The 27,592-nt window shown below is 46.9% G+C and overlaps 1 protein-coding gene across 1 annotated transcript in view; it reads right to left on the bottom strand.

The window, feature by feature from the left end:
- Nucleotides 1-27,592, bottom strand: part of LOC134927295 (macrophage mannose receptor 1-like) — a 425,485-nt gene that overhangs the window by 289,373 nt on the left and 108,520 nt on the right. Inside the window, exons 7-10 of the mRNA XM_063921541.1 lie at nt 23,812-23,994; nt 17,134-17,291; nt 11,041-11,151; nt 1,892-2,007 (exon numbers count right to left, since the gene is read on the bottom strand). Of these exons, the coding sequence (XP_063777611.1) occupies nt 1,892-2,007; nt 11,041-11,151; nt 17,134-17,291; nt 23,812-23,994 (568 nt within the window). The remainder of the gene's footprint in view (nt 1-1,891; nt 2,008-11,040; nt 11,152-17,133; nt 17,292-23,811; nt 23,995-27,592) is intronic.

The following is a 27,592-nucleotide window of genomic DNA, read 5'->3' as shown; positions in this document are numbered from 1 at the left end:
GATAAACTAAAGAAAAGTGGATATAGAATAGAAGCGCTCAACACTCACTGACCCTGTGATCTAAAATTAAATAACAACCAAGGTGTCCTTGGGGATTTTTTGAATGTAAAAATATATTTATTATAATACAGTGAAAATTGTACAATAAACCAAATCTATATCTTATCATAGAACCCTTTATCCTCACTGCAGTTCTATTGCCAAGAGCTATTCTACATTCACATCAAATTGCAGATGTCAGCTAGATAACTAGCAGCAATATAGTGGTAACAATTGTTGCAATTAGATCTTCAGGCTATCTATTCAACAATGTTGAGTGTATATTCAGACACAATTGTTACGATGTAAAGAAAAGAATTAATGGATGTAGATTGCACTCACTCGCTCTGAATTCAAGAGCTATGTAATGTAACGTCTCAGAGTTCCAGGAGCCGATGACAGGTGTTGGTGAAATAATTGATTACCTCTCCGGTAGGCTGGCTGGTCCCGAGCGTCCTCGGGTAAAGCCAGAAAACTCAAATGAAGCTGCAGAATTTTGAAGCACTGGCCGTGCTAGCCGGGGTCCCACTGTTAAACCTGCTGTCCCTGGGCGTGCACCGCCCGTTGCAGTCTGTGGGGAAGAACAGGTGTGTGACTGCTGTTGGAGGGAACCCGCTGCAGAGAGAGTACCTTAGTGGAACGCCTCGATCTCCCTGGACTGGCACCGTCCGTAGGATATGTGGGGGAGAGAGACTGCTGGTAACCACTGGCACTGTGCGGAGAGGAAATTCGGCTGTGTCCTGTCCTGGCTATCGTGCTGATTAATCCCGTGGGAAATGTAGCAGAGCCGTCCGGAGAGTGTCAGAGACAATGATCGGTCAGTGAGGCAAACGGGGGAGGAGTCCTGACGCGTTTCGTCACGTGACCCGTGACTTTTTCAAAGTCACGGGTCACGTGACGAAACGCGTCAGGACTCCTCCCCCGTTTGCCTCACTGACCGATCATTGTCTCTGACACTCTCCGGACGGCTCTGCTACATTTCCCACGGGATTAATCAGCACGATAGCCAGGACAGGACACAGCCGAATTTCCTCTCCGCACAGTGCCAGTGGTTACCAGCAGTCTCTCTCCCCCACATATCCTACGGACGGTGCCAGTCCAGGGAGATCGAGGCGTTCCACTAAGGTACTCTCTCTGCAGCGGGTTCCCTCCAACAGCAGTCACACACCTGTTCTTCCCCACAGACTGCAACGGGCGGTGCACGCCCAGGGACAGCAGGTTTAACAGTGGGACCCCGGCTAGCACGGCCAGTGCTTCAAAATTCTGCAGCTTCATTTGAGTTTTCTGGCTTTACCCGAGGACGCTCGGGACCAGCCAGCCTACCGGAGAGGTAATCAATTATTTCACCAACACCTGTCATCGGCTCCTGGAACTCTGAGACGTTACATTACATAGCTCTTGAATTCAGAGCGAGTGAGTGCAATCTACATCCATTAATTCTTTTCTTTACATCGTAACAATTGTGTCTGAATATACACTCAACATTGTTGAATAGATAGCCTGAAGATCTAATTGCAACAATTGTTACCACTATATTGCTGCTAGTTATCTAGCTGACATCTGCAATTTGATGTGAATGTAGAATAGCTCTTGGCAATAGAACTGCAGTGAGGATAAAGGGTTCTATGATAAGATATAGATTTGGTTTATTGTACAATTTTCACTGTATTATAATAAATATATTTTTACATTCAAAAAATCCCCAAGGACACCTTGGTTGTTATTTAATTTTAGATCACAGGGTCAGTGAGTGTTGAGCGCTTCTATTCTATATCCACATATTATTACCAGCCTAGTAATATTGCCTGGTGGACAATCCGGGCTTTCATTTCTCATTTTTATTTTACTGTACCTGTCGTCAACAGTCATCAGAAAGGCCGCCTTATTATTACACGTGCTGTTCGCTTCTGAAAATGTTGTAGATGACTCACTGATAGAGTAGCAGTAGTAGCCATGTCTTCTCCAGCCCTGTCAACATATAAGATGATATGATAAAGCATAATCACAGTACAGGAACATCTGTCTGTACAGCACATACCATTGTGATGCAGCTATATTATGATTATGTTACAATTAGGAAAAGGGGGATGAAAGAATAACGCGGTAGATGTAGCATCTGTTACTCACATTACACCGCACAGTAGTGTCCGTTTCTCGTATTACACCGCACAGTAGTGTCCGCTGCTCCTATTACACCGCACAGTAGTGTCCGTTTCTCGTATTACACCGCACAGTAGTGTCCGCTGCTCCTATTACACCGCACAGTAGTATCTGTTTCTCGTATTACACCGCACAGTAGTGTCCGTTTCTCGTATTACACCGCACAGTAGTGTCCGTTTCTCGTATTACACCGCACAGTAGTGTCCGTTTCTCGTATTACACCGCACAGTAGTGTCCGTTTCTCGTATTACACGCACAGTACTGTCCGTTTCTCGTATTACACCGCACAGTAGTATCTGTTTCTCGTATTACACCGCACAGTAGTGTCCGTTTCTCATATTACACCGCACAGTAGTGTCCGTTTCTCGTATTACGTATTACACAGCACAGTAGTATCTGTTTCTCGTATTACACCGCACAGTAGTGTCCGTTTCTCGTATTACGTATTACACAGCACAGTAGTGTCAGTTTCTCGTATTACACCGCACAGTAGTGTCCGTTTCTCGTATTACACCGCACAGTAGTGTCCGTTTCTCGTATTACACCGCACAGTAGTGTCCGTTTCTCATATTACACCGCACAGTAGTATCTGTTTCTCGTATTACGTATTACACCGCACAGTAGTATCTGTTTCTCGTATTACACCGCACAGTAGTGTCCGTTTCTCGTATTACGTATTACACAGCACAGTAGTGTCAGTTTCTCGTATTACACCGCACAGTAGTGTCCGTTTCTCGTATTACACCGCACAGTAGTGTCCGTTTCTCGTATTACACCGCACAGTAGTGTCCGTTTCTCGTATTACACCGCACAGTAGTATCTGTTTCTCGTATTACACCGCACAGTAGTGTCCGTTTCTCGTATTACACCGCACAGTACTGTCCGTTTCTCGTATTACACCGCACAGTAGTATCTGTTTCTCGTATTACACCGCACAGTAGTGTCCGTTTCTCATATTACACCGCACAGTAGTGTCCGTTTCTCGTATTACACCGCACAGTAGTATCTGTTTCTCGTATTACACCGCACAGTAGTGTCCGTTTCTCGTATTACACCGCACAGTAGTATCTGTTTCTCGTATTACACCGCACAGTAGTGTGCGTTTCTCGTATTACACCGCACAGTAGTGTCCGTTTCTCGTATTACACCGCACAGTAGTGTCCGTTTCTCGTATTACACCGCACAGTAGTGTCCGTTTCTCGTATTACACCGCACAGTAGTGTCCGTTTCTCGTATTACACTGCACAGTAGTGTCCGTTTCTCGTATTACACCGCACAGTAGTGTCCGTTTCTCGTATTACACCGCACAGTAGTGTCAGTTTCTCGTATTACGTATTACACAGCACAGTAGTGTCCGTTTCTCGTATAACGTATTACACCGCACAGTAGTGTCCGTTTCTCGTATTACACCGCACAGTAGTGTCCGTTTCTCGTATTACACCGCACAGTAGTGTCAGTTTCTCGTATTACGTATTACACAGCACAGTAGTGTCCGTTTCTCGTATAACGTATTACACCGCACAGTAGTGTCCGTTTCTCGTATTACACCGCACAGTAGTGTCCGTTTCTCGTATTACACCGCACAGTAGTGTCCGTTTCTCGTATTACACCGCACAGTAGTGTCCGTTTCTCGTATTACACCGCACAGTACTGTCCGTTTCTCGTATTACACCGCACAGTAGTATCTGTTTCTCGTATTACACCGCACAGTAGTGTCCGTTTCTCATATTACACCGCACAGTAGTGTCCGTTTCTCGTATTACGTATTACACAGCACAGTAGTATCTGTTTCTCGTATTACACCGCACAGTAGTGTCCGTTTCTCGTATTACGTATTACACAGCACAGTAGTGTCAGTTTCTCGTATTACACCGCACAGTAGTGTCCGTTTCTCGTATTACACCGCACAGTAGTGTCCGTTTCTCGTATTACACCGCACAGTAGTGTCCGTTTCTCGTATTACACCGCACAGTAGTATCTGTTTCTCGTATTACGTATTACACCGCACAGTAGTATCTGTTTCTCGTATTACACCGCACAGTAGTGTCCGTTTCTCGTATTACGTATTACACAGCACAGTAGTGTCAGTTTCTCGTATTACACCGCACAGTAGTGTCCGTTTCTCGTATTACACCGCACAGTAGTGTCCGTTTCTCGTATTACACCGCACAGTAGTGTCCGTTTCTCGTATTACACCGCACAGTAGTATCTGTTTCTCGTATTACACCGCACAGTAGTGTCCGTTTCTCGTATTACACCGCACAGTACTGTCCGTTTCTCGTATTACACCGCACAGTAGTATCTGTTTCTCGTATTACACCGCACAGTAGTGTCCGTTTCTCATATTACACCGCACAGTAGTGTCCGTTTCTCGTATTACACCGCACAGTAGTATCTGTTTCTCGTATTACACCGCACAGTAGTGTCCGTTTCTCGTATTACACCGCACAGTAGTATCTGTTTCTCGTATTACACCGCACAGTAGTGTGCGTTTCTCGTATTACACCGCACAGTAGTGTCCGTTTCTCGTATTACACCGCACAGTAGTGTCCGTTTCTCGTATTACACCGCACAGTAGTGTCCGTTTCTCGTATTACACCGCACAGTAGTGTCCGTTTCTCGTATTACACTGCACAGTAGTGTCCGTTTCTCGTATTACACCGCACAGTAGTGTCCGTTTCTCGTATTACACCGCACAGTAGTGTCAGTTTCTCGTATTACGTATTACACAGCACAGTAGTGTCCGTTTCTCGTATAACGTATTACACCGCACAGTAGTGTCCGTTTCTCGTATTACACCGCACAGTAGTGTCCGTTTCTCGTATTACACCGCACAGTAGTGTCAGTTTCTCGTATTACGTATTACACAGCACAGTAGTGTCCGTTTCTCGTATAACGTATTACACCGCACAGTAGTGTCCGTTTCTCGTATTACACCGCACAGTAGTGTCCGTTTCTCGTATTACACCGCACAGTAGTGTCAGTTTCTCGTATTACGTATTACACAGCACAGTAGTGTCCGTTTCTCGTATAACGTATTACACCGCACAGTAGTGTCCGTTTCTCGTATTACACCGCACAGTAGTGTCCGTTTCTCGTATTACACCGCACAGTAGTGTCCGTTTCTCCTATTACACTGCACAGTAGTGTCCGTTGCTCATGTTACACTGCACAGTAGTGTTCGTTAACACATTATACCGCACAGCGCAAAAGAACCTTCCATATATGACTACAAAGGAGCCTTCCTTAAGTTACTACAACAGCATCCTGCACACATTTTTTTAATACTTACCCTCCGGAGTCCGGTGTCAGCTGCTGCAGTGCTGCAAAGATCACCAGGAAAATGGCATGACGCCCATTTTCCCAATGTTTTGCATGTGCGCAGTCGGAAAATCACTGGGGAAATGGCCACCACCCCATTTCCGTTGTGACCCACACATGCTTCACTAGACTCTGGTACTGCGCTAGGGAAACTGCACTACTAGCTAGAAATGAAAGGGCCCAGATGGAGAATGCACACTGGCCCCCTCCTCTGTTAATATGTCCCTGAAGAGAACCATCCCCTTAGATCACTACATCAGAACCTTCCTCAGGTCACTACAACCACTGGCGTATTTATAATGGGTGCCCACACTCAGCTATTAGTTGTCCAACTGTGGGGGTCAGTCCGAGATGATCGCTCGCTAGCAACTTTTTGCAGCGCTGCGATCAGATAGTCGCTGCCTATGGGGGAGTGTATTTTAGCCTGTCCTGTCCCGGATTGACGTCAGACACCCGCCCTGCAAACACTTGGACTTGCCTGCGTTTTTCCAACCACTCCCTGAAAACGGTCAGTTGACACCCATAAACGCCTTCTTCCTGTCAATCTTCTTGCGATCGGCTGTGCGAATGGATGCTTTCTTAAATCCATCGCCCAGCACCGATCCGCTTTGTACCCGTAAGATGCGCCTTCGCTTTGCGGTGCATACGCATGCGCAGTTTTGCTGTGTTTTGACCTAATCGCAGCGCTGCAAAAAGTTGATAGCGAGCGATCAACTCAGAATGACCCCCATAGTTGCCTACCCTCCCGCATTCTGCAGCAGACTCCCGAAAATAGTAGCAATCTTCCTGACTCCCTGAATCCATCAATCTTCCTGATTGCACCTTATACCCATTATGCAGCTATCCATTCCGACATGTATTTGTCGGAATGGATCTGACAACCTCTAATCAATGCCATCTAAAATTTGACTTTTTCATGTCGAATTTAGATGGGACCCAGAGGAGGAGGTGGTGGTGGTGGTGGTGGTGGGGGGGGAGCCGCGGGGGGACAGCCGGCGGCAGGCAGAGGAGATCAACGCGCAGCAGGATGTCACTCAGCCGCCCGACCTCACGGCAGCTTCCACCCGGCTCCAGCAGCATGCTGCTTTTAGCAGCAGTACAAACGCTAAGCCGCCGCCCTCTGGGAGTGTATTTTAGCTTAGCAGAAGTGCGAACGAAAGATTAGCAGAACTGCTCGAAAAAAAATTTCATGCCGTTTCTGAGTAGCTCCAAATCTACTCCTACCTTGCGATCACTGCAGACAGTTTAGTTCCTGTTTTGACGTCACATACACGCCCTGCGTTCGGCCAGCCACTCCCCCATTTCCCCAGGCACGCCTGCGTTTTTACCTAACATGCCTGCGTATTTTAGTCAGTTACCTCCCAGAAACGCTGCTTTCCTGTCAATCGTCCTCCAGTGCGGTCACATCAGTCTGATCGGGGCCGGAGCTGACGTCAGACACCCTCCCTGAAAACGCTTGGACACGCCTGCGTTTTTCTTGACACTTCCAATAAATGGTCAGTTACCACCCTCAAATGGTCTCTTCCTTTCACGATCAGGTACTAAATGCGCATGCGTATGCACCGCAATGTGCATGCATGTCAGACTACAGAAACGGGCATCGCTGGTCAGCAACGGGATGGTGCGATAAATCCGTTTGCACGGGCATTTGCAAGGTGATTGAAAGGAAGAGACCATTTGAGGGTGGTAACTGACGGTTCCGGTATGAAAGATAGATAGTGTCTAGTTAGACAGTCAATAGATAGACACCATATGTTAGATGGACATTAGGTCGACAGGGTCAAAAGGTCGACATGGTCAAAAGGTCGACATGGAAAGGTCGACAGGTCAAAAGGTCGACGTGGAAAATGTCGACAAGTCAAAAGGTCGACAGGGTCAAAAGGTCGACATGAAAAAGGTAGACACCATGGGGTAAATTTACTAAGATTCGTATTTTCCCGTTTCAGGTCAAAGTTCAATCACGAATGACATCGAAAGTGTAAAACTGCAACTTTTTGAATTTGTTACGATGGATTTACTAAGCTGTCGTATTCGGGTTTTTCTTTTCTTCCGATGTCGATGTCATTCGTGTTTTTTTTGTGTTTTTTACGGCAGTGATTAGCAAAACACTGCCGACTTTTTTACAATTAATCTCGGCCGGATCTGTGTGATCCGTGCTGGGGTTCTATTTTTTTTTTTTTTTTTTTTTTAATTAAACACTGTAAAATTTAAAAAAAAAATTGCGTGGGGTCCCCCCTCCTAAGCATAACCAGCCTCGGGCTCTTTGAGCCGATCCTGGTTGCCGAAATATGGGAAAAAAATTGACAGGGGTTCCCCCATATTTAAGCAACCAGCATCGGGCTCTGCGCCTGGTCCTGGTTCCAAAAATACGGGGGACAAAAAGAGTAGGGGTCCCCCGTATTTTTAAAACCAGCACCGGGCTCCACTAGCTGGACAGATAATGCCACAGCCGGGGGTCACTTTTATATAGTGCCCTGCGGCCGTGGCATCAAAAATCCAACTAGTCACCCCTGGCCGGGGTACCCTGGGGGAGTGGGGACCCCTTCAATCAAGGGGTCCCCCCCCCCAGCCACCCAAGGGCCAGGGGTGAAGCCCGAGGCTGTCCCCCCCCATCCAATGGGCTGCGGATGGGGAGGCTGATAGCCTTTGTTGTAAAAGAAAAGATATTGTTTTTAGTAGCAGTACTACAAGGCCCAGCAAGCCTCCCCCGCATGCTGGTACTTGGAGAACCACAAGTACCAGCATGCGACGGAAAAACGGGCCCGCTGGTACCTGTAGTACTACTACTAAAAAAATACCCAAAAAAAGACAAGACACACACACCGTGAAAGTATAATTTTATTACATACATACACACATACATACATACTTACCTTAAGTTCCCACGCAGGTCGGTCCTCTTCTCCAGTAGAATCCAAGGGGTACCTGTTGAAGAAATTATACTCACGAGATCCAGGGGTCCAGGCTCCTCGGGAAATCCAGGGGTAATCCACGTACTTGAAAAAAAAAAAAAAAACGGTGTCCCGACCACGAACTGAAAGGGGACCCATGTTTGCACATGGGTCACCTTTCCACGAATGCCAGAAACCCACTTTGACTTCTGTCTAAGTGGGTTTCTTCAGCCAATCAGGGAGCGCCGCGTTGTAGCACTCTCCTGATCAGCTGTGTGCTCCTGTCCTCACTGACAGGCAGCACACGGCAGTGTTACAATGTAGCGCCTATGCGCTACATTGTAACCAATGATGGGAACTTTCTGCCCTGCGGTTGACCTAAAGTGACGTCACCGCTGAGCAGAAAGTTCCCATCATTGGTTACAATGTAGCGCATAGGCGCTACATTGTAACACTGCCGTGTGCTGCCTGTCAGTGAGGACAGGAGCACACAGCTGATCAGGAGAGTGCTACAACGTGGCGCTCCCTGATTGGCTGAAGAAACCCACTTAGACAGAAGTCAAAGTGGGTTTCTGGCATTCGTGGAAAGGTGACCCATGTGCAAACATGGGTTACCTTTCAGTTCGTGGTCGGGACACCGGTTTTTTTTTTTTTTCAAGTACGTGGATTACCCCTGGATTTCCCGAGGAGCCTGGACCCCTGGATCTCGTGAGTATAATTTCTTCAACAGGTACCCCTTGGATTCTACTGGAGAAGAGGACCGACCTGCGTGGGAACTTAAGCTAAGTATGTATGTATGTGTGTATGTATGTAATAAAATTATACTTTCACGGTGTGTGTGTGTCTTGTCTTTTTTTGGGTATTTTTTTAGTAGTAGTACTACAGGTACCAGCGGGCCCGTTTTTCCGTCGCATGCTGGTACTTGTGGTTCTCCAAGTACCAGCATGCGGGGGAGGCTTGCTGGGCCTTGTAGTACTGCTACTAAAAACAATATCTTTTCTTTTACAACAAAGGCTATCAGCCTCCCCATCCGCAGCCCATTGGATGGGGGGGACAGCCTCGGGCTTCACCCCTGGCCCTTGGGTGGCTGGGGGGGGGGACCCCTTGATTGAAGGGGTCCCCACTCCCCCAGGGTACCCCGGCCAGGAGTGACTAGTTGGATTTTTGATGCCACGGCCGCAGGGCACTATATAAAAGTGACCCCCGGCTGTGGCATTATCTGTCCAGCTAGTGGAGCCCGGTGCTGGTTTTAAAAATACGGGGGACCCCTACTCTTTTTGTCCCCCGTATTTTTGGGTCCAGGACCAGGCGCAGAGCCCGATGCTGGTTGCTTAAATATGGGGGAACCCCAGTCATTTTTTCCCCATATTTCTGCAACCAGGATCGGCTCAAAGAGCCCGAGGCTGGTTATGCTTAGGAGGGGGGACCCCACGCAATTTTTTTTGAAAAAATAAGCACTTTCCCACCCCTTCCCACTGATATACATGCATGGATCCGTGCATGCCTATCCAATCACGAATAAAAAAAAAAGGTCTGTTTTTTTTTAGCACTTTTTTACGAGTTGTAATTTTTCACGGCAGTGTTTGTTTGTTTTTTGCTTTGCACTTCTTAGTAAATGACCGAGATTCATACTTAAACAGCCGCGTTTTGACCGATGGTGTATTCATTCGTAATTTTTTACTTGGACTTGCAAAAAATTACGAATGCCCTCATCTCTGCCGTGATTAGTGTTTAGTAAATTACCGAGATGACACTTTGATGAAAAAACGGCATCTCGGTCAAAATCGGGAGCTTAGTAAATTTCCCCCCATGTTTTTTGCATTTTTGTGGTTTGTGTGGATAGTTTTGTCATCTGGGACCCCCAATTGTAGAAAGGCATACCCTCGCGGGGCTCGCTTCGCTCGCCACGCTTCGGGCACGGTGGCTCGCTGCGCTCGCCACAAGGTTTATATGCCGACATGGATAGAGAAAGTATGAAATAATCCAAAAACATGTTACATTTAAAAAAAAAACATTTGTCTATCTTTTTATGTCGACCATTTCCATGTCGACCTTTTGACCCTGTCGACCTTTTCCACGTCGACCTTTTGACCCGGTCGACTTTTTGACCTGTCGACCTTTTGACCTGTTCAGTGCTTGTCGTTCCTGGTTTGACGTCACAAACACTCACAGCGTTCGCCCAGACACTCCCCCGTTTCTCCAGCCACTCCCGCGTTTTTTCCGGAAACGGTAGCGTTTTTTCCCACACGCCCATAAAACGGCCTGTTTCCGCCCAGAAACACCCATTTCCTGTCATTCACACTACGATCGCCTGAGCGATGAAAAAGCCGTGAGTAAAAATACTAACTTCATAGCAAATTTACTTGGCGCAGTCGCAGTGCGGACATTGCGCATGCGCACTAAGCGGAAAATCGCTGCAATGCGATGAAATTTACCGAGCGAACAACTCGGAATGACCACCATTGTGCTGAATTATACATTCTCTGCACTTACTACTTACATAGATTTATTCTGTAACACCTAATCCACTGCATAATTTGTCAGTAGAGGATGTAAATGACAGATGTGGTTATACAGTACATGAATATTAAAATGCCACTTTAAACGACCTTTAAATAATGTACGGTACCTTATCACACCCCTCGTCTACAGGAACTTGGTCATGAGCAATTGCCAATGGCTTTCGCTTACACATATAGGGGAATTTGTTCTCACACATCTGATCTGCCCAAAGTCCATCCTGCGGTGGGGAGAACACATTGTTATGTTAGAAACAGGTGTAAGCCAGAAATGCACCTTTGTCTACACAAAGTGGAGGCAGCCATTTTGTGGCCTGACCCAACATTTATGAGAGTGCAACCAGAGCCGGCCATAGGCATAGGCAAACTAGGCAATTGCCTAGGGCATTTGATATGCCCAGGGGCATCAGCAGCTTCTGCTGATTAAAATGATATGCGACATGCCTATATTCTGTGTGTAGCATTTCATATGCAGATACAGCCACAGTCTCACACAGTATATAGGCATGCTGCATATGATTTTAATCAGCAGAAGCAGCTTGTGCATCCTAGCCACATAGCAATGCAAATAATATGCATTTTCATAAAATAAGGTGCCCGACGTTAGCATTGAGACAAGAATTATGAGGACACATCTGTATCCAATCAGAGGCAGAGGTCACAGTGTTAGCGGCAGTGTGAGTGCTGTGTGCATGTGAGTTGGTTGGTTGTGCAGTAGTGTTCGGAATATGTGTAAGGAGCATTATGTGTGTCATGTAAAAATGCATTAATAACGTGCAACATATGTGTAAGGGCACTGTGTGTCATTATGTGTATAGGGGCACTAATAATGTGCAGCAAATGTGTAAGGGGCACAATGTGTGTCATTATGTGTATAAGGGCATTAATAATGTACGGCATATGTGTAAGGGACATTATGTGTAAAAGGGCATAAATAAAGGTTGTCATAATGTGTAAGGCGCATAATGTTTATAAGGACATTAATAATGTGTCTCATTTGTGTAAGGGGCATTACGGAGCGGAATTATGTGTATAAATGCATTACTAATGTGTGGCATTATGTGTATAAGGTGCTCTACTATGTGGCGTTGCGTATAGAAAGAGCACTACTGTGTCGTCTAATGTGAATAAAGAGCAATAGGGTGTGGTGTAATGTGAATAAGGGGCAATTCAGTGTGATGTAATGTGAATAAGGGGCTGTACTGTGAGGAGTAACGTTTATAAGGTAAAGTGATACTGTGGGATGTAATGTGAATTATGGACACTATCGCATGATCAAATGTGAATAAAGTTGCAGTACTGTGTGGCGTAATTTGAATTGGGGTTACTATTGTGTGGTCGTGCCCCTTGCCAGGAAAAACACACCCCTTTTTGGGCTGTGCGCCAAATGTGCGAACTGTTCCTATTTAAAATATAGGGGGTACAAACACCAAAATAAGGACTGCTATGGGTGAGGGGTGATGGTGCTGGGAAAGAGGTGCAAGGTCAGGGGCGGAACCAGCGGTGGTGCTAGGGGGCACCAGCCAAAATCTTGCCTAGGGCATCATATTGGTTAGGGCCGGCTCTGAGTGCAACCTATCAATTCATGAGGACCTAGTGACATCACTGAGACATAAATACATGTGAAGGAGTGATCCCGCACCTATGACAATCAGTTCTCAATGTGTGTCATATGTTTACTTTGAGGTCCGATTCAGTAGGGGGAAGAGGGGGGGGGGGCGGGAGCACCAAGGCATGTGCCTTCCCCCTGTCGTTGATAAGAATTATTTATTTTTTATTAATATCGCAGCAACACAGTACTGTGTACAGTTGACACACATAGGCGCTGCATCTATGATGGGGATATTAGAATACTTCAAGCTCCCCAAACCCTGCAGAGTTTGTTGCACTCAGACACATACTGTTAGTTTAAGCATGTGCACACTCTGCTCTCCCGTCCTCCCCCTGTCTGACTCCTAAGTGCCTATGACTGTGGCCGGCGTCCTGCTGCTCCTTGCCTGCACCTGGATCTTCTCAGGTAAAGAATCCACTCCCCGTCCTACCCATGGTACCTTCCACCTGCCCATCTCAGGGCCGGGACCAGGCAGCAGTTCTCATGGCTGTACAGCCTTAGTGCAGGACAGCACCCTCAGTACAGGGCAGCAACTGGGAGATGGGCAGTCACCACTGTAGTGTGGGGGTACATGGGTGGTAAATCAGTGGGTAGGCATAACTCCCTGTGTTCCCCCTCACTAGCCAACTGTGTCCATCTCACTGCCCCACACCAAGAACCCCCTCAGCCAGTCCAGTCACAGTGATCCCCCTCATTCAGCCCCGTGTCCATCCTCCTACCACTATGTCACTGCCCCCTTCCCATCCTCTCCAGTGCCTCCTATCCAGCCCAGTGTCCCCCACTATTTCACTGACCCCCCCATCCCAGTGTCTCCCACTCTGCCAACCCAGTGTATCCCTCAACCGTTCCCTCCTCCAACCAGCCCACTGCCCCATCTAACTGCCCCTCATCAAGCATCATAGTGTCCCCCCTCATTCAGCCCAGTGTACCCTCTTATTCAGCCTATTGTTCCCCCTACTACCACGTCACTGCCCCCTTCCGATCCAGCCCAGTGCCCCACTATATATCAACCACTACCTCTCCTCATCACCCTCTACCTGGCATCACCCACTGCCTCTCCATGTCACCTTCTCCCTTTCACCAACTGCCTGTCACCCTCTCCCTGGTGTCACCCACTGCCTCTCCCATCATCCTCTCCCTGTCTCCCACTACCTCTACCTATCACCCTCTCTCTGTCACTTACTGCCTCTCCTGTTACCTTCACCCTGTGAAGGAGAGATAGTGGGAGATGCCTCTCCCTGGCATCATCCTCCCTCTTCTTGTCATCCACTGACTGTCCATCTCCCACTATCTCTCCTAATCACCTTCTCTGTTCTGTCACCCCCAGCCTCTCCAAGGCAACACCCTATCCCCATCACCTTCTGCTTCTCCAAGGCATCTCCTTGTCACCCTCTCCCCATCACCCACTGCCCCTCCCATCACCCTCTCCCTGTCACTTACTGCCTCTCCCTTTCACCCTTTCTTGTCACCCACTGGCTCATGGATACGGCATTCTCTTTGAGGCAACGTCTCTTGTTGAGAGGCCACATCCACTTTGTTGTGAGCCCAAACCCACTTTTTTGTATCATGTTCAACACCCTCCTGTCTTGGTGCCCTCCCTGCATTCTGTTCTGGATCTGCCCCTGTCTTGAAGTTAAATAACAATACCTTACACCTAATGGAAACTCTGGTTCAAACAGGTCTCTATATGAAAGACTACAATAGTCCAGAGACTTAGCTACTAGTTTTGTTAAGCTTGCTCTAGTGAGCCATCCTGCTGTTCTAGAATTTGCACAATACTGTAGTGAAATGCTTGACCCACAATAATTCTGGTTGCACACTTGCCAATCAGTAAGTTTATATACTTACCTTGATCGGCCGCTTTGTCGATCAGTAGCAGTATCCCCACCCCCAGCTACTAATGTACTTGTGACCTGTGCATAACCTAGACTACTGGGCAGATGCAGCAGTGGCGGATGTAGACTTTACTCTTAGGGGAGCCGGTTTAAGAATTAATACTGACTCCTCCCCTCTCTACTCATTGGTTCACCTACTGACAGTCCTGCCCCTCCCATTTTCGGTCCTAACTCTTTGGGGTATGATATGAAGGGAGTGATGCCTTGGAGAACCAGTGGCTGACAGGAGAGAGAGAGTGATAGGGAGATAGTGACGCAGGAGAGAAGCAGAGGGTGAAGCAGTTGGTTACCCCTTACACATTACACCCACACTGTAGTAATTCCCCTTACACGTTACACCCACACAGTAGTACTCATTATACATGTTACACCACACAGTAGTAGTACCCCTTACACATTTTATGCCACACAGTGACCCCCAAACACATTATGTTGCACCGTTGCTCATAGCGCACTATTTAGGTTCCTGAGTCGGGAGTTGTAAATAGCGTTATGGCACTCGTTATGTCCCACGCCCTGTAATACACAGTTTAACTGCTGGGTGGCCCCCACTGAGTTGCATACTGTAGTGTAGGGAGCTGCCTAGATCGAGAACAATACAGTGTGAACAGCACTTCAGCATACCGTGGCATTGAGTACTGCAGAAGAGAATATTGTTTTTTATAAAGGGAAGAAGCGACACACCAAATAACTTTATTGAATAAAAAAATTAATAAAGAAATTCATTAAAAAAACAACAACATAATTGTGTGCCCTGTTGGTATCGAACCCGAGGGAGCAAGCATTGCAAGCCACTCACTATATCCGCTAGGCCACAGTCATCTGTGATAGGAGTAAGAACCCTGGTGTGTATGTGATGTGACGTGTGTATGGAGTGCGGTTTATTCCAGGGCCTGTGTACTACAGCGTAATGTGAATGGTGGCACAACAATGGAGACCATCTGGAATTCATATGAATGAGATAACTGAGTGGTACAGTGGATTACATGTTTCTATCAATTTTATAGGAACGAAACCTGGAATGCTTTCTGAGATAATAAAGCTGTTTATGCAAATAAAATTCAGAACTAAGGGGGTCATTCCGAGTTGATTGTAGCTGTGCTAAATTTAGCACAGCTACGATCATTCACACTGACAAGCGGGGGGGACGCCCAGCACAGTCCTAGTCCGCCCTGCATATCGGTCCAGTTCCTTTACCCCCGCAGATGTGCAAAGGCATCGCACAGCGGCGATGCCTTTGTACTTCAAGAGTAGCTCCCGGCCAGTGCAGCTTTAGCGTGCTGGCCGAGAGCTACTCATCGCTCCACGGCCCGCAGCGGCTGCATGTGACGTCACGCAGCCGCCGCCGCCAGCCCCCCCCAATGGTCCGGCCACGCCTGCGTTGGCCGGACCGCACCCCCTAAACGCCAGCTTAACGCCGCCGTTCAGCCCCCTCCCGCCCAGCGACCGCCTCTGTCTCGCTCGCTGTGACAAACTGCAGCGAGCGATCGGGTCAGAATTAACCCCTTAGTACACAATGTAACGACAAAATGAATAGTGGCACTGTATTTTGTAGAAGAGAATATTTTTTTTAGAAAGGGAAGTGAATAATGGTTCTTTATTGTCACAATAATTGTCAGCCAATCAGCAGGCGGCGCTAGGAAGGGTCCGTTGGCTATTTCAGGCATGCACAGTACAGTTTAGGAAAAGCGACATCTTATAACGTGACTTATAACGCAAGGAGCTGGCATGAGTTGCATGGCGCCCACTACATGGTACGCAGCAACGATGATAAGGAAGGATACATCTGTATATGCCACACAGTACCCCCCAAACACATTATATGCAACATGGTGTCCCCAATTCACATTATATACCACAATGTACCCTCAATTCACAATATATGCCACACAGTATTCCCCTAACACATTATATGCCACACTGTGCCTCTCAATTCACATTATATGCCACACTGTACCCCCAATTCATAATATATGCCAACAGTGACCCTCAAACACATTATATGCCATACAAACATAAACATACAGTTCAACATATGTCATGTCACGCAATAACTGTAGTACTATGCAATCAAGGATATAGCCCTTGTTCTGAGTGCTATATAGTGTGCTGTACCCCTGCACAGTTAATATTTGCATTCACATAGGTAAATCAATTCATGGATCGCTATTGAGATAGAAATTGCGATTTCTCAATCCTGCTTCTGCTAAAAAACGCACTTGAAGAGCCGCCCAGAAAGGAAAAAGACGCCCACTGCTGCATTCACAAATTTGTGAGATGCAAGCACAGAAATCAGGAACCATCGGCCACCATTGACAATACTGTTTGACCCATGCCTACGCAAGATATAAGCAGCTACAGTCGCGTCGTGCCATGTTTTCAATCGCAGCAATCGTAGCTGACATCAGATGTATGCCTAATAACCATAGAAAAAACAGTCATAGAATGTAATAAGCTGAGAGGCTTTGGAGCACCATTCTGAGCTCTGTTTTCACTGTGAAATCCTTCCCTCCTCCTCTCCTCTGACACGTTGAGAGTTGTGACCATGCGGCAGTCATACAGCATGTATGGTTGCTCTCCAGACTGATTTTGAAAAGGAGATAATGATCTGTAGTAAGGTAGCTAATAACAATCAGATGCTTAAAAGAAAAAAGTAATATATGATTATGTAATGCTTAATAGGGCCAGTGTCCCACCTTAGTGTATAATGCAACACAATCCTCTTGTTCGTTATTGAGGTGAGATGGTTCTGTTCTCTGCCAGACTGTATATGTTACTGGAGACCCATCACTCCATTCAAAAAATAGCTGCACCTTCAAGTCATTTAATCCCAGCCAAACATATTCTATGTTTTCTAGAAAACAGAAAATAAACAGTTTATTATTTTTGATCTTGATAAACCTAGAGTAAAGTGAAAGAGCAAAGCTGATTCATGACTGCTTAAAAATTTGGTGTGTGCCATGGTCAGAGGACAGTATGGAGATGTCTGTTCTTACCGTCCACCAGATGGCGCTATTTGACTGTGTTCTGCTCTGCTTTATGTACTGCAGATTTTTTTTTTAAATGATGGATATAGTGCTTGATATAACATCACCCTATACAGTATATCAGGGGTTGGCAATTAGTAGCTTTTGCAAGGCATGCTGGGATGTGTAGTCCTACGGCAGCAGGAGGGCCGCTTATTGTGCACCCAGCTATAAATTAAAGGCATCAAGTATTAAAGTATGAGATATTGATTCATATTTTGATCAAAACATTTACGCTTACTGGACACATTTTGAAAAGTAGTTTCAGGGAAATCGCAGATAGTAGTTGAGGGGGCGTGTCATGCTCCGCTCATACGGCGTGTCTACAGTAGCTCCACCTATCGGTTTATCTACTGCCACTCAGAATAAGACGAACATACACAAATGTGTATCTACGCATGTACTGTATGCAAAAAACTCAGTTTACATCCACAGTTTGCAAGCTCTGCTTGCAGCCCAGCAGCGGTGCAAGTTTGCTCTGTTTCTTATCTTCCTGCTCCTCCTAGGTAGCAGAGACTCACAGAACAGTATCTTTGTCATACTGTAGGCGTGAAGTCGATGTCTTTCTCTTCTATAATGTATACACCACAGCTGTCATATAACAGCTAATTTCTCCATGGTGGATTCCTTAGCCTGTAATGGTAATAGTTCTGTGTGGGCTTAGGGGACGATTCAGCATCAGTTGCAAAAAGTGCTGGTGCGAGGACTTAAACTGTGATTGCAGTCTATGTCCCGGAGGGAGTGGAAACAGGGCATCGAAGCAGCGTTTTGTAGGCTTTGATGTGCTGTTCGGGGAGCATAGTCCGGACAACGGAGGCGTGTCCGGACCGTTTGTGGGGCGGGCTGTGTGACAATACACGCAGCCGCTGCAGCCTGAAACATGGCTGCCTGGCGACTGCCTTCGCAGCTAGGCTGCGTAGACAGGGGGCAACCCTTTAGACGCAAGTGCATCTCTGTATAGCGATGCGCTCGCATTTCAATGGGGGGGACCCGGCATGCAGGGCGGCCTTGCCCTATGCTGGGCGGACCCCTGCATGCTAGAGACATGAGTTGTAGTTTTGTGATTTCTCGCAAAACTACAACTCATGTTGAATCGGGTCCTTAGTATGTGGCTACAGCTGTGCTTAGTAACTGTCCCTCTCCTGAGGTAACTCCTGTGGATGTTACACAGGTAGTACAATCCTGTCACAGAATCATAAAGATGATGAGGGACATAATGGGCCCTACACACTAAGCGATAACACTGAAAGATTAATGAACGAGATATCGTTCATATCTTTCAGTGTGTATGCACCAACGATGAACGATGCGCGGCCCCGCGCTCTTTCATCGTTGGTGTCGGGTCATTTATACATGCATGCCAATATGGACAATCTTGTCAATATTAGCATGCAGGGCTATGGGGTTGGGTGACGGGGGAGTCAATAGCGCACGCAGGGGGGGTTTCTGAGTACCCAGAAACCCCCCCTGACAGACCAGATTGTTGTTTTTTCAGGTAAAAGAGCCGTTGCCCACGATTTAAGCCCCGCCCCTGATAATAGGCTCCACCCCTTCCAATGACCCGCGAATTGCGGGCTGTGCACTAAGTTTGCCGTGTAAATCTTGGCACTGCAGCTGCTGCAGTTCCCAGTCCCTCAACTTGCTGCTGCTTTTTATCTGGGTGCCAGATCCCCTTCTTGGAGGCTCAGGCACTTGTAAGTATTACAAGTTCAGATTGCTCCAAAATACTTGTATTTGTAGCTCCTCCTGCAATAAAAGATTTCAGTTTCATATATATATATATATATATATATATATATATATGGTACGTATGTGTGTATATATATATATATATATATACACATACACACACACACACACACACACACACACACACACACACACACACACGACTGTGTGTGTATATGTGTATATATATATATACACATATATATATATACATATACATACACATATATATATACATATACATATATTCACACACCACACACACACACATATACAAAAGTGTCCTCTAACATCCTTGCTGCGGGAGGCTGCATGGTGTGGCGTTGCTGTGATGCGTACTTATCGCAGCATAGCGCAGCCTCCAGCAGCTGTTTCCCATAGCCTGCGATGATAGCCGGAGCATATTGTCACCTTCCCACTACACAAGTAACGGGGAGCGGGAGCTCTTATTTATGACCCTGTGCTGGCTCGTTTATATATGCACCGCTACGTCTATCTGTCTATCAATCTATCATCTTATGCAAGTCTATCTATCTACACTAGTATAACAGACCCAGCATATACTGGGTCACCTCAGTCTCCACCCCCGTGGTTGGCTCCACCCCTCTCTGGAAACCCACTTGTGCAAATCCTGCGTTTGCCCCTGGGAGTGAAGAAACTTCACCCCCCCCCCCCCTTCCACCCCGCGGAGTCCATCAGCCGTACCGGCCGTCGGCCGCCTTGGCGGCATATCCGCCAGTGTGTAGGGCCTATAAGTCATACCTGTATATTACAATACCGACGCCGGGATACTGGCTGTTAGATGGCGGGCAGGGGGGAGGGGTGGATGGTGTGGTGGAATTTTCGGATTCCGGGTTCCAGGCGTTGTGACTAGGTTCACATAAATGTATCCCGTATTCATGAAGCAGTGAAAAGAGTGGATAAGTGAGCCAGTGGAGAAGTTGCCCATGGCAACCAATCAGCTTTGAAGTAACATTTATTAAATGCATTCTATAAAATTATGCATAGCAGTTGATTGGTTGCCATGGGCAACTTCTTGGCTGGCTCACTTCTCCACTCTTTTCACTGCTTCATGAATCCACCCCTAAAAAACGTAAGGGGCCCATACATCAGCAATCAATTGGGACAGTCTGACCTTTTGCAGATGATTGTGTCAATAAATTTGCATTGTATGGGGTTCACAGAGCACAGATTTTGTCCACAAATTGATTGGGATTGTTAAAGCAGGTTTTTCAATATGTTTCATTTCACAGATCAATTGGGGCTGTAGATTGCTAGTGTATGGTAACAATCAGCAAATTGCTAGTGTATGGTAGCAATCAGGAGATCTGCAGACTGTTTCTAGTAAACTGATTAGTCTTTCAAGATTGACAGATCTGTTTAACTGAAAATGATCTGCAATTCATTGGAAAATATCTGTAATGTATGGGCAAAGTAGATGGATTGGGGAACAATGGCCCTCATTCCGAGTTGTTCGCTCGCAAGCTGCTTTTAGCAGCATTGCACACGCTAAGCCGCCGCCTACTGGGAGTGAATCTTAGCTTCTTAAAATTGCTAACGAAAGATTCTCAAAATTGCGATTACACACCTCTTAGCAGTTTCTGAGTAGCTCCAGACTTACTCGGCATCTGCGATCAGTTCAGTGCTTGTCGTTCCTGGTTTGACGTCACAAACACACCCAGCGTTCGCCCAGACACTCCCCCGTTTCCCCAGCCACTCCTGCATTTTTCCCAGAAACGGTAGCGTTTTTTCGCACACACCCATAAAACGGCCAGTTTCCGTCCAGAAACACCCACTTCCTGTCAATCACATTACGATCACCAGAACGATGAAAAAGCCGTGAGTAAAAATCCTAACTGCATAGCAAATTTACTTGGCGCAGTCGCACTGCGGACATTGCGCATGCGCATTAGCGATTGATCGCTCCGTTGCGAAAACAACAACAACGAGCGATCAACTTGGAATGACCCCCATTATATCCGGGAGAGAAAAAAAATCACAGGCTCTGTGAAACAATAAATTGTGATTGCTGATGTATGGGCCCTTACAGTTTGCTGAAGGGGTATATATCAGTGCCGTAACTAGGCATTTTAGCGCTGTGTGCAAGAAACGACAGTGGTGCCCCCCCCCCCCCCCCATGCAAAACAGGGGCAGTGCGCGCCGTAGCCGCGCGTAAAATCTATAGGGGCGTGGCTTCATGGGGAAAGGGCGTGGCCACAAAATAATAGCAATTCATACTACGGTGCACAGTAGTCTACATTATTCAAATTACGCTGCACAGTAGCGCCACTACACCAGGTAGAGCCCCTTTTATACATTACAGCAGACAGCGTCCCCCTTTTTACACATTACAGCAGACAGTCTCCCTTTTTTAACACATTGCGGCAGCCAGTCCCCCTCTTTACACATTGCGGCAGACAACGTCCCCTTTTTTACACATTACAGCAGACAGTGTCCCCTTTTTTAACATTACGGCAGACAGCGTCCCCTTTTTACACCTTACAGCAGACAGCGTCCCCATTTTTACACATTGCGGCAGCCAGGACCCATTTTTACACATTGCGGCAGCCAGTCCCCCTTTTTACACATTGCGGCAGCCAGTCCCCATTTTTACACATTGCGGCAGCCAGGACCCCTTTTTACACATTGTGGCAGCCAGTCCCCCTTTTTACACATTGCGGCAGCCAGTCCCCTTTTTACACATTGCGGCAGCCAGGACCCCTTTTTACACATTGCGGCAGCCAGGACCCCTTTTTACACATTGCGGCAGCCAGGACCCCTTTTTACACATTGCAGCAGCCAGTCCCCATTTTTACACATTGCAGCAGCCAGTCCCCATTTTTACACATTGCGGCAGCCAGTCCCCATTTTTACACATTGCGGCAGCCAGTCCCCTTTTTACACATTATGGCAGACGGTGTCCCCCTAAGAGAGAGAGAGAGAGAGAGAGAAAGAGAGAGAGAGAGAGGGATATACTTACCTTCTCCCTCGGTGCAGGCAGGTGAGAAGGAAGAGGAGGGAGGGGGAGGGAGGGGGAGGGAGGGGGAGCAGGGAGCCGCAGCAGCACTATTTCATTGGTAGATTGGTTGCTATGGGCAACATCCCATCTTAAATAGAACTCCCATCTTAGTAAATTTCGGCCAAAGTATGTCCGTCTCCTTGGGCACAGTTTCCTAGACTGAGTCTGGTAGGAGGGGCATAGAGGGAGGAGCCAGCCAACACTATCAAATTCTTAAAGTGCCCATGGCTCCTAGTGTACCAGTCTATACCCCATAGTACTAATGTGGACCCCAGTATCCTCCACGGACTACGAGACAAGGATTTACCGCTAGGTAATTTAAGTCCTATTTTCCCCCTCACCGATGGAGGGGAGTCAGCAGCCTGTACAGTCATTTACCTAAGACCAAGTGTCAACGGTCTCTGCCTCGTTACTATTTATAGCTTTTCCAGGGTTGCCATGGAAACCTTCAAATCAGCCCACAGCCAATCACATAATGGACACACCCACTTTAACCCCCTCACTGCCATCTAAATCTCAGCAATTGGGGCTTCTGGAGAGTTGTGGAAATCTGACAGTTACATGTATAGTGCCCCTGCTTCAATGTTAAATATTAAAGTTCAGTCCAGCTTTCCTTTGCTCATATGAAAAGACCTTTCCTGCTCATTTATAATAATAATAATAATAATAATAATAATTTTATTTATATATCGCTCTTTCTCCAATAGGACTCAAGGCGCTTTAAATATGAATATAATTATATTAACAGTCCTTAACACACAGTTGTACATATTTGAAAAAAAAAAAAAAAAAAAAAAAAAAAAAAAATATATATATATATATATATATATATGCATACCCTCCAACATAACCCATTCCATTAGGTACAAAATGTTCTGTTCCTGGATTTCCTTTCCAGTGGCAGTTGCAGAGGTGCGTCTGCAGCACAGTCCAAAATATTAGCACCATGGTGGCTTACAACTTTTGCATTTGTTTTACTTTTCTGGTTCTGGGTGTGGAACCTACTGTAGTTGCTTGTATCTAGAAGATCTTATTGTCACTTTATTCTACTGTAATTGAACAGCTCCTGTCACTTTAGTTGGGAGCAGGGGCCACAATAAAACAATTGAATTCCCCCCTTATAATGCATTTATGCAGCTCGTGCATACTTGCACCAAAACGTAGGCCGCATTAGCAGTCTAAAGCATCTCAATTGTGGTGCTACCAGCCTCGCAGAAGAGTGGGCAAGTCTCCTGATGCCACCACCACATGGCTGCAGCCTCCCACTTCCCAAGTGAAGTGGATGGCACTGGCGGCCAATGACATGATTCGCACTGTCTAGATGGGGATCACCACGCCCCAGCTCTGCCAACTTATGCCACCCCACTACCCCCTCAGTGCCAACCAGGCAGCCTCCTCCCAGAGGGGGCTACGCAGAGGTCAGCGAGGATGAGCCGGTGCCATGGGATAAAATTTAGCACAGGCTCAATTCTTTTCTCTTATATAACACTGCCCAATGTTGTAATGGCTACTCTCTATGGTAGGTAAGAAGGAAGTACAATGAAGCATTTTTAATGCATTAATGTTAATTAATATCTAGTCAGTTGTTTAATGCTACTTACCATACTCAAACTGTGAGGTAACAAAGCTTGCTTCCCCAATATTGTGCAAACTTGCGAGATCCCCTTCTTCCTTCCTGCATGCTAACATTGCGTCCTTCCAAATCCTGGCCTCTTTATGCAGAGAATAACAGTACCCAGAATAGGGGATCCAGAGGGGTGGGCAGGAGATGGGATCATTGGTCCCTGTGAAACAAATATAAAAACATGTTTGACTACTGCATTGAAATATATCTATCAGATGGCATGCAGTCAATTTACCTCCAATCAAAATCCCTACGGTCGAAATCCCGACATGGACAAAATACCAACATTTAAAATCCCGACAAGGTCAAAATACCGACATGTAAAAATACCCTAAGGATTTCCACACTGCTACTGGTGTCTGTGCCCCCAGCCCCTCACTAGCCCTGGTACTGTTTGTAAAACCCTTCCACCCACATCATCTCATCCATGCTCCTGTGTGTGTGTCCTGCATCCTCTGCCTGATATCCTCTGTGTCCACTCTCCCCCAGCATCTTCTCACCGGTGCTATGGTGTCGCATACGCTGGCATTCTCTCCCTGGTGTTCCCTGGGTCATTTCCCCCTCCTTCCCCTGCATTCTCTCATTATGTGTCCCATCTCCCGGCATCCTCTCCCTGGTGTCCTCTTGCCCCCCCTTCCCCAGAATCCTCTCATGCTGTGTCCAGGCATCTTCTTGCCCCCCCCCTTCCCCAGCATCCTCTCATGCTGTGTCCAGGCATCTTCTTGCCCCCCCCCCCCTTCCCCAGCATCCTCTCATGCTGTGTCCAGGCATCCTCTTGCCCCCCCCCCCTTCCCCAGCATCCTCTCATGCTGTGTCCAGGCATCCTCTTGCCCCCCCCCCCCCCCCCTTCCCCAGCATCCTCTCATGCTGTGTCCAGGCATCTTCTTGCCCCCCCCCCCTTCCCCAGCATCCTCTCATGCTGTGTCCAGGCATCCTCTTGCCCCCCCCTTCCCCAGCATCCTCTCATGCTGTGTCCAGGCATCCTCTTGCCCCCCCCCTTCCCCAGCATCCTCTCATGCTGTGTCCAGGCATCCTCTTGCCCCCCCCCCTTCCCCAGCATCCTCTCATGCTGTGTCCAGGCATCCTCTTGCCCCCCCCCTCTTCCCCAGCATCCTCTCATGCTGTGTCCAGGCATCCTCTTGCCCCCCCCCCCCCCTCTTCCCCAGCATCCTCTCATGCTGTGTCCAGGCATCCTCTTGCCCCCCCTTCCCCAGCATCCTCTCATGCTGTGTCCAGGCATCCTCTTCCTGGTGTCCTCTTGGTCCTTGCCCCCTTCCCCAGCATCCTCTCATGCTGTGTCCCATTCCCAGACATTCTCTCCCCAGTGTCCTCTTGGTCCTCCCCTTCCCCAGAACCCTCTCATGCTGTGTCCTATTCCCTGGCATCCTCTCCTTGGTGTCATCTTGTCCTCCCCACACACACACACATCTTCCCCTGCATCCTCTCATGCTGTGTCCTGTCCCCGGGCATTCTCTTCCCGTGTCCTCTTCCTCTTACCACTACATGCTCTCATTTGTCTCTTCTTCCTACCTGCAGCGGTGCTTGGAGCCTGAATGGGAGGAGGAAATAAAGTGAGCAGGTGAGTGGGCAGTCTGGGGACACAGGGCTGCAGTGCCTTGCAGGGTAGGACGGAGATAGCTGGAGCTGAGATCTGCCACAAGTATGCAGGTACAGCAGGGAGGGATATGCTGCACAGGCTGCCGTGTAAACCGCAGGGGGCTATACACCATCTCAGAACATGATGAATGGACTTAGAGATGTGCGGCGAGCACTTTTCGTGTTTTGTGTTTTGGTTCTAATTCCACTTTCGTGTTTTGGTTTTGGCTTGGTTTTACCAAAACCACCCGTTTGTGTTTTGGTTTTGGATCTGGATGATTTTTGAAAAAAACATAATAACAGCTAAAATCACAGAATTTGGGGGTAATTTTGCTCCTAACCTCAATAACAATAATTTCCATTCATTTCCAGTCTATCCTGAACACCTCACAATATTGTTTTTAGGCCAAAGGGTTGCACCGAGGTCGCTGGATGACTAAGCTAAGCGACACAAGTGGACAACACAAACACCTGGCCCATCTAGGAGTGGCACTGCAGTGTCAAACAGGAGGGCAGATATAAAAAATATAGGCCCCAAACAGCATATCATGCAAAGAACAAAAATAATTGCAATGAGGTAGTTGTATGACTAAGCCAAGCGACACAACCACCTGGCCCATCTAGTAGTGTCATGTAGTGGCTGAATGTCAAGAGTGGGCTGCAATTGTTTGGTCCACTGACAGCATCTCCAGCACGCTCCAGTCACTTTAAAAAAAATCTGCAATTGCTGGACTTATACGGCAGTACCCCAGGACTAATACAGCAGTACCTCTGGACTCATACGGCAGTGTCACACAGGAAAGCGCTTTTCAAAAACTAGGCCCCAACCAGCACCTCATGCAAAGATGTTGAAGAGGTGCAATGAGGTAGCTGTATTACTAAGCCAAGTGACACAAACAATTCCAAATGGAATTATACGTCCAAATCACTGGAATTATGCGTCCAAATCACTGGAATTCTACGTCCAAATCACTGGAATTAATTGGCAAGATCACTGGAATTAGTAACTATACGTCCAATCACTGGAATTAAATGGCAAAATTTTGCTATCGCCTGCCTAGTGAAGTGGAATCTAGATGGGATTTGGTACCGGGGACACAATACCTCCATCAATTGTCTAAATCCCACTGCACTAATGGCGGATACCGGACCACTTAAAACAGGTTGAACACGATGGTCAATTTGCCTCTATTCAACCTCAGATACTATGTTATGCACGTCTAACACCAACATAAGAGTCAAGGCCTCAGTTATGAGGGCGTCCATCGTCATGTGAAGCTGAACCACCAATAATGAACATAGGCCAGGGCCTCAGCCGTTCCTTGCCACTCTATGTCGTAAAAGACATATTGCCAAGTTTACGTTTCTCCTCAGACCATTAAATTTCTTTTTTTGGGTCTTTTTACTGAACTTTAGCTTTTTGGATTTTACATGCCCTCTACTATCACAATGGGCATCGGCCTTGGCAGACGATGTTGATGGCATTTCATCGTCTATGTCATGGCTAGTGGCAGCAGCTTCAGCACCAGGAGGAAGTGGTTCTTGATCTTTCCCTTTTTAATCCTCCAAATGTTTGTTCTCCATTATTTTTCTGGAGTTATATAACACAATATGCTGCACAACAGAGCGTACCCCTACACCTCACAGGGCAAACCCTGTAAAAATTATTTGGATTAAATATTAATAACCCCTTTATTTGGAGTAAATAATATACAGCTCAGGACAGCACCACTGAAGTTATATGGCAGCACCACTGGACTGGATTTATACGGAATTATATGGATTTATATGGAATTGTACGGCAAAACAACTGGAATTATATGGCAGTATTCCGAGAATTATACGGCAATGTCACAGGAATTATACACCAGTATTCCAAGAATTATACGGCAATGTCACAGGAATTATACGCCAGTATTACGAGAATTATATGGCAATATCACAGGAACTATATGGCAATATCATAGGAATTATACGCCAGTATTCTGAGAATTTTACGGCAATGTCACAGGTATTATATGCCAGTATCACGGGAATTATATGGCAGTATCACAGGAATTATACGTCAGTATTCAGAGAATTATACGGCAATATCACAGGAATTATGCAGCAAAATATCATAGGAATTTTACGCCAGTATTCCGAGAATTATACGGTAATGT

Source organism: Pseudophryne corroboree, chromosome 5 (assembly GCF_028390025.1).
Source record: "Pseudophryne corroboree isolate aPseCor3 chromosome 5, aPseCor3.hap2, whole genome shotgun sequence".
Taxonomy (NCBI): Eukaryota; Metazoa; Chordata; class Amphibia; order Anura; family Myobatrachidae; genus Pseudophryne; species Pseudophryne corroboree.
Note: the sequence above shows the minus strand (reverse complement) of the source record. Positions and strands in the feature narration are given on the sequence as shown.